The sequence below is a fragment of the Gossypium raimondii genome, chromosome 4 (genome assembly GCF_025698545.1).
Source record: "Gossypium raimondii isolate GPD5lz chromosome 4, ASM2569854v1, whole genome shotgun sequence".
NCBI classification, from domain to species: domain Eukaryota; kingdom Viridiplantae; phylum Streptophyta; class Magnoliopsida; order Malvales; family Malvaceae; genus Gossypium; species Gossypium raimondii.
The window spans coordinates 2,271,182-2,280,979 of NC_068568.1; the positions used below are offsets into that span (position 1 = coordinate 2,271,182).

At 33.4% G+C, this 9,798-nt stretch overlaps 1 protein-coding gene across 1 annotated transcript; it reads right to left on the reverse strand.

Annotated features, from left to right (window-relative positions):
* Positions 1-201: 201 nt before the first annotated feature.
* LOC128040623 (uncharacterized protein At2g29880-like) lies at positions 202-8,400 on the reverse strand. Its single transcript, XM_052629878.1, has 4 exons — positions 8,231-8,400; positions 855-1,215; positions 342-780; positions 202-233 (listed from the first exon to the last, which is right to left on the reverse strand). The coding sequence occupies exons 1-4, from the start codon at positions 8,398-8,400 to the stop codon at positions 202-204; spliced, it is 1,002 nt and encodes a 333-aa protein (XP_052485838.1).
* Positions 8,401-9,798: the final 1,398 nt, after the last annotated feature.

A 9,798-nucleotide genomic window follows, 5' to 3' on the forward strand; every position in this document is an offset into this window, starting at 1 on the left:
AATTCTTAATAATAAAATGTTCTTATATGAATTTACTAAAATCAATATATAACTTGAGAATTATATTATGCATAAACATAATTAACTTATATTAAGAAAAGGTTAGATGAAAATGAAATTGTACATTATAATCCATATGTTATATAGTTTTACAACATCAAAAGTTTGAACATTGATATTTAATGGTAAGAAAGAAATCTCCTAACCCATTCCAATCGGCAATCGAAGGTAAACTAAAGAAAACGATCATTTGAGTTGGATGGTCGGAATTTTACTCAATGCATCATACCGATCGTCGGTTAAACCTTCAATTGACCATAAGGTGAATATAAATTTGAAGCTCTCTTCCATATGTTGTTCTGACTTCTGCTGAACTACCACCTCGGAGGCAAAACTCCTACTGATTTGATCGCCAACGGCCTGGATTTTCTCCCCGAACAAAGTGGCAGCCTCATTAAATGAAGAAAACACATTATCACGAGCATCAGATTTCTTCTTTCTCTTGTTTGAAGATGAGGAACCCCCTTGGTCTCGATCTCCTCGCGGATCCGTACCAGAAACATGCATGTCATCTAAAGAGACGTCAGCTTCGCAGTCATAGAATGTGTTTCTCTCTTCATTCATATCTGTAGTACGTACATCATCAGCATGTATTTCTTCAAGAACATCAGCAGCTGTTTGAGCATCTCTCCCAGTTGCTCGATCTCTTGCGTATATGGTAGTAAGCTGGTCATAGTAAGGGAAAGTACGAAATCTGAATTGGGCGGCTTCTTTGTGACTCTAAAAAAATGAGGAAATCATATTAGTCGTAAGTTTGGTAAAAATAATATAATAAAGACTTGAAATAATCTTACCTTTAAATAGGACTCCCAAACCGCATCTTCAGCAACAACGAGCTGCCTATGCTCGTCCCAACCAAAACCGCTATTGTTTTGGCCATTAAGCATGTCGTAGACGATTGACCACTCCCTTTTAAGTAACCTAATCCTTGATTCAATATTAGGTTTCGCCTTCAACATTGCATTTGGTAAAACCGTTTGTAGCATTCTTTCCAACTCGTTCAAATAACCGGCTTTGAACCCAGTATCGACATTAAATGTTCCAACATTGTGCAGTCCACCATCTTTGAAACTAATCTCGCATCTTCCTCGAACCCATTTTCTTTTGCTTCCTCGAGAAGCTTGAGCATTTGATTCGGAACACCGACATAATGATCTTAAGAACAAAAAAAACAAATTATATTAATTACTATTTTAATATCATGATTCAAAAGGTCAACACTTTATAAAATCTAAGTAATTAAGTTGAATATCATGAATCAAAAGTTCCATAGCACAAAAAATTGGCTATTATAACACATGCTGAATTAGAAGAAATTATATTATAATTTCTGTAGTTTAGTACAATACAAAAATCAATACAAAAGTTTCACAAAAGTTTCACAAACTAATTTCTAGATGCTTGCCATTCATCGAACATTTGGTTGGCTAGTTCCATCCTCCAAGTAGCCCAAGCATCCGATGGATGAATATTTGTGATATTCGGTTCATCGTCATCCACCACATTAATTGTAGGTAATCCTTCTCCCACCTCCGCTTCAATGGGATCACTACTCATATGGGTTCGAATAAAATTATGGAGCAAACAACATGCAATAATAATTCTATTGTGCACCCTTACAGGATAGAACGATGGACTCCTAAGTATTCCCCATCTAAGTTTTAATAAGCCAAAGCATCTTTCAATGACATTACGTCTTGAGGCATGTTTCATATTAAAAACTCTGCGGAGAACTTGGTCGATAACCCCGACGCCACTCGTTCAAATGATATCATTGTCCTCTAAATGGTGCAAGAAATCCTCACAATTTGTGTATCCAAGATCAACTAGATAATAACAACCTATAAAATAAGTTTCATATTAAAAATGATTAATTCAAAGACACAAAGTTTGATCTTAATGAATAAATCAAAGTCCTCTAACTATACACTTTACCATGAGGAACTTTTAATCCATGTCTTCTACTAATGGCATCTCGAAGAACCCGTCCATCGGCAACTGAACCTTCCCAACCAGGAAGAACATAAACAAATTGCATCTCAGGTGTACAAACACCTAGCATATTTGTTGCTATGTCACCTTTTCGCGTTCGATATCTAGGTTTATCAACTGTTGGAACCCTAATCTTGATATGGGTTCCATCAAGAGCACCTAAGCAATTCTATATCACATGATATAAAACCTTGAGTTAGAATACTAATTTAAATCTAAATCAAGTAAATGTTGTTGAAGCTATATATAAAACTCAGTCTAATACCTTAAACCATTTCCACCTTGTGTCAGAAGAATCGACTGTAATTGGCTCCGATTTTTTAAATAACACATCTTGCAAGCGTATGACAGCATTTAAAACACTATGAAATGCTCTGCTAACAGTTTCCCCGGACCTTCTAAAGTGATGCTTGATAACCCGATTTTTCAGGTGATGGGAGATGATATGTAAAAACATTGCTACTTGCTCGTCAACAAGCATGAACCTTGTCGACTTCAATCCCCCTATCGATTCTAACATCTCACATAGTTTAAAAAAGGCAGCTCTATTCATCCTAACTTGTTCAATACAGGTCTCGTCACTAGCATATACAAGCCTCTTCACATAATCCCGTTTTGCATAAAAATCTACGGTATAGGACCTAATCATTGGTCTATGTAATCTAAGGATGGCACCCATTCTAAATAAGAACCAAATCGCGATTCTACAAATTTCCAACCATATTGTCACAGCAACACTAATTCTTTTACGCCTCACAGTTTGTGCAATTAAAGGCAGACGAGCCATTACTGCAACAATTTAAATTTAGAACACACTATCAAAGAATTGAAGTTGCAATTACACATTATCAAATAAAAAAAAACAGCACAAATTTAGAACACACGAAGCAAAAAAAAATATAACTTTAATCTAATTCATAGTTAATATTAAAATCTTTTTCACCGGCTTGTACTTCTTCCATTTAATTCAAAGGCTTCACACTCATGTATCCATAAGAAATTAACTTGGGTTTTCTTATTTGTTGTAGCTGACATTCATGTTACATGTATTAAAAGGAAATCATATTATGAATGAGATAAGCTTTATGTATGATGCAATCAACTTAAAATTTAAGATAGAATTAGGTAATAAATTTTAGCCTAATTAATATTTTATAATTTAGACAACATTATTTTCATTATATGGAAAAAAACATATTAACCATAATATTAAAATGATATACAAGATTTGTTTTATAATTAAGATAACATTATTTCTATTATAGGGAAAAGTAATGTTTTGAATCAATTAACATTTGTTTTAAATAACGTGTATTATGTATAATGAAATCTAATAAAGTTAATTAAAATCACCCAAATTAATTGACCTAAAATGATATCGTATAAATATATTGATTAGTTACTTAAAGCATGTTCAATGTTTGAACATTATAGTTTGGACATTTAAATTTAAATTTAAATTTAAATAAAATTTCGTATAATGAAATTTAAGATCTAATAAAGCATGTTCTAAGTTTGATCATTGATTAATTTTTAATTGAAGATTAGTTTAGTTAATGTTTTCTAATTTCAAAATAAATAAAATGAAGATTGAAGATTTAGTTTAATAATGAAATCTAAGTTTTAATAAAACTTTTATAACATTTTAAATGGTAATTTCATTTTGTAAAAAAATATAACTTTAATCTCATTTATAGGTAACAAATTTATTATTAATGAGATTGTATTTACATGTACAAATATTTGTGATTTGAAGCCCATTATTTGTAGGCATAATGCTCTTTAAAAAAAATGTTACATATTAGTAAAAACATATAACCTATTTTAAATTCAAAAAAGAACAATAATTATGCAGCAATAACCATAACCATAATTCAACAAGCTTTAATGAGCATTACAAAAATACAAACAACAGAAGCTGCTACAAAAGCTGCTAAAGAAATTAACCATAACCATATTCATTTGGGAAACACCAGAAGCTGCTACAGCAATACAGCCATGGAATCAGGGAAAACATACAAACAAAACCATGAATACCAATGGAAAACTAACCTGTAATGAGCAAATGGGGGACAAATGCGATGTGGAAGTGTTGGAACAAAGAACCTGTAATGCAAAAAGTGCTCGGATCAACCTTTTTTTTTAAAAAAATAATTATGCTATAGCTAAATATAGTATATCAAATATACTAAAAATATTAACAACAAATAGTTCCCAACAAATAGTTCCCAATTGCCAAGCTTTTGGAAGCAGTGTCCTCTTTTCATTATAGTATGAGAAGCTTAAACCCTTTTTCTTATATGAATTACAAGAACGCTGGAAGCAGTCATGGCACAACCATAAAACCAACCATATTATCTAAATTCAGTACCTAACATCCTACATGTACTAAGTTGCACTCAGTTAATACATAACAAACCACTGGCCTCTAATTCCCCCACATTCATCCCCATTACCAAACAACACAATGTAGGCATATGTATCATCAACCGAGCAAAAAGATTCTAATATACTTCAAAAGTGATTTGATGCTCATAATTTCTCAATCAAACCTAAAATAAAAAGAAACAACAACAATTGATAAGCTAATTCAGCCAATGATTTGGCTAAAGAATGTAGGAGAAACTGAATTTCTAGTTCTAGTTCATAGCATCAGCAATAACATGACCAAAAAAGGCAGGCAGGCATATAGGCACATACATATATCATATTTGACAAAAAAAAAACATATACTAAATCAGTGAATTAAAACAAGGTAACTTATTCTATCCATTCCGAGCTTAACTAATGAAATCAGAGTAGATACCATAAATTTAGAAATGTAACCCCTCACAATATAAAATATGAGTAACCCATACGTAAGTGTGGGGAAAGAGAGTAGTAATATTAAACAAGCACTCATTTGTTAAAAACAGATGTATTCTTTTCCTCTTCTTCCAACCAAACCTGCCTAACCCCTCCGACATACAGACAAAGACAACGCAAACAGATCACAGAAAATATCAGATACAATCTAGGCAATTTTTTTGGTTAAGATATCTTGAATGAAAGTTATTCATTTATAAAAGCAGTATATGTTCAACCAATGGAATAAATACAATAACATATCATTGCAAAAGTAAAAGAAAGCTTCAAAAAACATGAAGGAAGGAAACTGCAATTAGAATGCATACTTGAAAGTGAAAATCTCTTTCTTTTCAGGGTCACTCTACCAAGATCGTAGTTTCTTTTTAAACCAAATGAACAATCTAACTACAAGGTTAGCATGCAAGAGGCTACTGATATACAAGAAATTAAAAAAAAAAACAAAGCATCATAAACAAATAAACAACAAAGCAATACTCCTACAGAATTTTCACAAATACAACAAAAGCTTCTCTTTGATTTTCATGGACTTCACCAGTTTTCACATATCTGCTTGCAGAGTGTTTGTGAATTTGACAAATTATGAACAAGATATCTACTCTCTCTGAAATTACTGAATTACTGGTTACTTTAACAAAACAAAAAAAAATTGAAATAATGTGCCATCTTTGGCTGCAAAAGAAAAGAGAAAGAAGCTTCATGAATGCAAAATTTGTCATGCGAAAATGGAAATATGATTTTTAGAAGTATATGCTTTAAACGTTTTGATGTTGGTCAGCAAAAAAATTAGGATTTATAAATTACACCGCACCAAATTTATATGAAATCACCATCAAATACCCCAATGAAATCAGCTTTAACACCAGTGTATCCATATACACAATAATCTTACAATTTCAACAGAAACTACTGAAGAGTAAAAATATTCATAATAATGCACAAATCTTAACAATTTGATAAAAGAGTGTCGAACAAAGAATTGCCAGATTTATTTGGGTCCGAAATAGAAATCACCCAATCTTGGATAAGCAACAATGAATAAAATCCAATAGCAATTTCAACAGAAACTACTGAAGAGTAAAAATTCATACTAATGCAATACAATTTTATAAAAGATTGTCGAACAAAGAATTGGCAGATTAATTTGGGTCCGAAATAAAACTCACCCGATCTTGGATTAGAGGTGATGACCCGAAAAACGCTTCACTTTTTTTCAATGGATTCACTATCGTATTTCCAATTTTGTGAAAATATTGAAGAGCGAGAGAGTTGCGAGATAGGGTTGGGAGGAAATGGGAGGAGACAGAGATCAAGAAACGATGAGGACAGAATAATAAACAAAAGCGGTGGGAGATGGAAGGAGAAATTTTGAGGACATAATAGGAGAGGGTCGGGTAGGGAGGAGGGTAAAAGCAGAGAGGGGACGGAAGGCGGACGTAATAGGTATTACAGGATTTGGGAAGGGATTACAAAAGCGTGAAAAAGGGATTAGGTCGGGATTGGTTTACGCCGTAATGCCTATTACAGCGAACCAAACGCCGGATTAGAGGCGTCATGTAATACGCGCGTATTCGGCCTGTATTGTATTAGGTAATACACTGAACCAAACGCCTCCCTAGTTGACGGTGGTTATGCTGTCGCAGGTTCAAGTTTTATGATATCGGAAGATATGTTTTATAAACCTCATACATAAGTTTTATACCATAAACATAAGGAAAAACAAAGGGTCTTTCCAGTAGAATCAACTTATTCTTTTTCTCCATATCTACCAAAGCAGTATCATTAACCTCATTGTTCGAAACTTGTGATAACATTAGAGTCAAGAGTACTTTCAAGGAGGAGTGACTATGACGATGGAGAAAAAGCTAAAATTCAAGTTGGGACAGCTGAGATTGTATTTATTGATGAGTTCCTTAATCACAACAATTGTTGCAGCCCTGAGTCGTGTTTCGGCTTTTCTTCAGCATCACAATCACTCATTCCCTGAAAAGTCCTCTTGCGCCTAACTCTGTCACAAGTTTCGGACAATGAGGTTAGGGGTAATACTTTAGTGGAGATGGGCAAAAAGAATTAGTTGATTATACTGGAAAGCTCATTTATTTTTCCCTATGATTATGGCCTCAAACTTATGTATGGGGGTTTATAAAGCATCCTCATCCGGTGGCATTAAATTTGAACTCGAGACTGCATAACCACCTCCAATTGGGGGCTCGAGTTATACTTAAACTTATGATCACATAACCACTGTCAACTGAGAGCTCTAGTTATACTTCAGCTCGTGACCGTATAACTACTGTGAACTTAGAGCCTGAGTTGCAATGCAACGAGCTTATATGGTGATGGTTTGCTCCCCACACAACAGATGAAATGTGTGGCCCTCCGAGTACCACTGCATTACCGTGAACTCAAAAATACCTTAAAACTATGGGAATGTCTCCCTCAAACACAAACACAAATAAATCTTTCTCTCCAAAAATTTCAGCACTAAAAAAACAACATAGAATATAATTTTTTTTACTTTGTAAGAGACGCTGGGCGAGAGAGTTGATGGATTAGTGGAGCAAAACCTCATTTATATAGGTAACCAGAAGGAAAATTAAAGAAAAAAAACAAATGATGTGGGAGCCCATGACCGTCTAGGATTCCTTCGATGTTTGAAAATTATCTCGGGATTTTCAGCTTATGAATTTTTTCACAAGTTAGGGTTGGGGTTGAAAATGTAAGGGAAGAAAATGCCTCTTGTGTTTGGCACCTTGACGTGCCAAATATTGTGATTGGCCAAAAATTCGACCAGGATGTATTCTTGAATTCTTAGATCAGAATATGACATCCATTCAAACTATAGTACAAAATTATAAATTTTATTACGTACTTAATATTAAATTTCAAATTCTTACATAAAAATCATATAATTCAAAAATTCAAAAACTAACATCATCTTCCAATCGTTAATCTATCAATAGTTGAATATCTTCGAGTTCATTTGTTATACTCACATGACTGGCTCCATTGTTTCACCAATTCAAATAATATGTTATTTCAAAAATACATAAGGGGCATTAACTTGAGGACGTAAAAATGGTAGTCGGTACCATGCCCATGACTGGAGGAGTACGTAACCATCGATTTTAATTTTTTGTAGTTCTGTCACTCGACACATCTCTCGATACAATGTCGCCAACACAACTAATACCCAACTAAGTCACCCTACTTCTTTCAAGTCAACGAGTTGTAGTAGCCACATTAAATGTACCAAATTTCAATATTTATCGGGCATTAATATTTATCGGGCATTAGAAGACCCCCGATTAACCTCAAGATGAATGCTCGAGCATATTGTTCTCTTTCGACGATACTCGCAGAGTTATCGATATAATTGAAATTTTCTTCCAACCATTTCATTTCTATCTGGATATCACTAAACTTGTTCGACACATTGCCTAATAGTTGCTCGCAAATTGCGCTCCAATTGCCAACGCCCATTGCCCCTGTAATGAATGGCTCAACCACCAGTAAATCGAGTTATAAAACTACGTCATCGAGTGTAATTATACACTCACCACATGGAAGATGAAATCTGTGTATCTTGAGTCTCCATCTTTTCACCAAAATGCTGATAAGTTGGGGATCCAATTTAGTCCCCTGAGCATATAAGACACATGCAAAAATCTCACCTCTTGCAAGTGTTGTTCAATAACACGTGGTGCCCTTGCAGTTAATTTGTGTATGTACGTCTCTAAAATCTGATATTCGATCTAATTATATAAACATACAAAAATTATAAAATTAATAGTGTTAACAACTTAATAATGAACTTAATTAAAATTAAAATATTTAATAATATTTCTTACCATTTGCAATTGGACACTAGAAATGTGTTTGTCATCCAAACGAATAAGTGTAAAATTACTATTAAAAAATCAAATAAATTACGAAATATAAAATTAAAACAACAAGAATACAAGAGAAATTGAATAAAAAATTGAAAACTAAATAGTTAAGAGAATTGAGAGAATAGGATTTGAATACAAAAGAGAAAATGACTTTAGTTTATATAGGAAATAAACTAGCCATTTTACCTGTTTGAAAAATTTTACCGTTGATGAATACCTTTTTATTTCTCTCTATAAAATCAATCTATTTCTCTAAATATGAAAAAAAAAAATCCAAAATCCTAAATATTTTTAAAATCAACCTTTTTCGTCTAATTTACCCACAAGTTTTGACCTTTTTAAATTATTATTCAAGGTCTTCCCGCAACGTAACGTTGTTTCATTTTTTTAGAAAACAAACGAGGGTAATTACCAATAGAGGTGATCATGGGCCGGGCTAGGTCGGGTTTGGGTCGGGCCTAGAAAAATTTCGGCCCGTGTCCTAGGCCCGAGCCCCGGCCCAACCTAAAATATGGGTCTAAAATTTTGTCCATGCCCGTCTTGGGAAAAAATTCCTAGGCCCGAGCCCGGCCCGGCCCAATTTTTTAATAAACACCAAAAATTTATTTTAAAAATAAAAAATAGAAAAATTATTTTAAAAATATTTTAAAATTAAAAGAATAAAAAATAAAAATATTTATTATATATTCTGGATAAGCCGGGCCGGGCCCGACCAAAAAAGTGGTGCTTGGGGCCCGGCCCGTTTTATAAACGAGCCTCGTTTTTTGGTCTAAACCCATATATTGGGCTTATATTTTTATCTAAACGCTCTCATATTTCGGGCGGGCCGCCCGGCCCATGATCACCTCTAATTTCCACTAGGAGTTCAAATATTAATATATATAGATAAATATATAGGAGTTAATATTTTGTACTCTACCAGTATACTATTTTAATTGGATAAATTACACAAATAGTTACTCATTTATTAAAAAAATTCATTTTAGGC

Excerpts from the sequence above, each read along its gene's own strand:
- LOC128040623 (XM_052629878.1), bottom strand. The coding sequence starts at position 8,400 with ATGGGCGTTGGCAATTGGAGCGCAATTTGCGAGCAACTATTAGGCAAT. Across the intron at positions 781-854 it reads TTTGGGAGTCCTATTTAAAG|AGTCACAAAGAAGCCGCCCA; the intron begins GTAAGATTATTT and ends TCATTTTTTTAG. Across the intron at positions 234-341 it reads AGAACAACATATGGAAGAGA|TTTACCTTCGATTGCCGATT; the intron begins GCTTCAAATTTA and ends CGTTTTCTTTAG.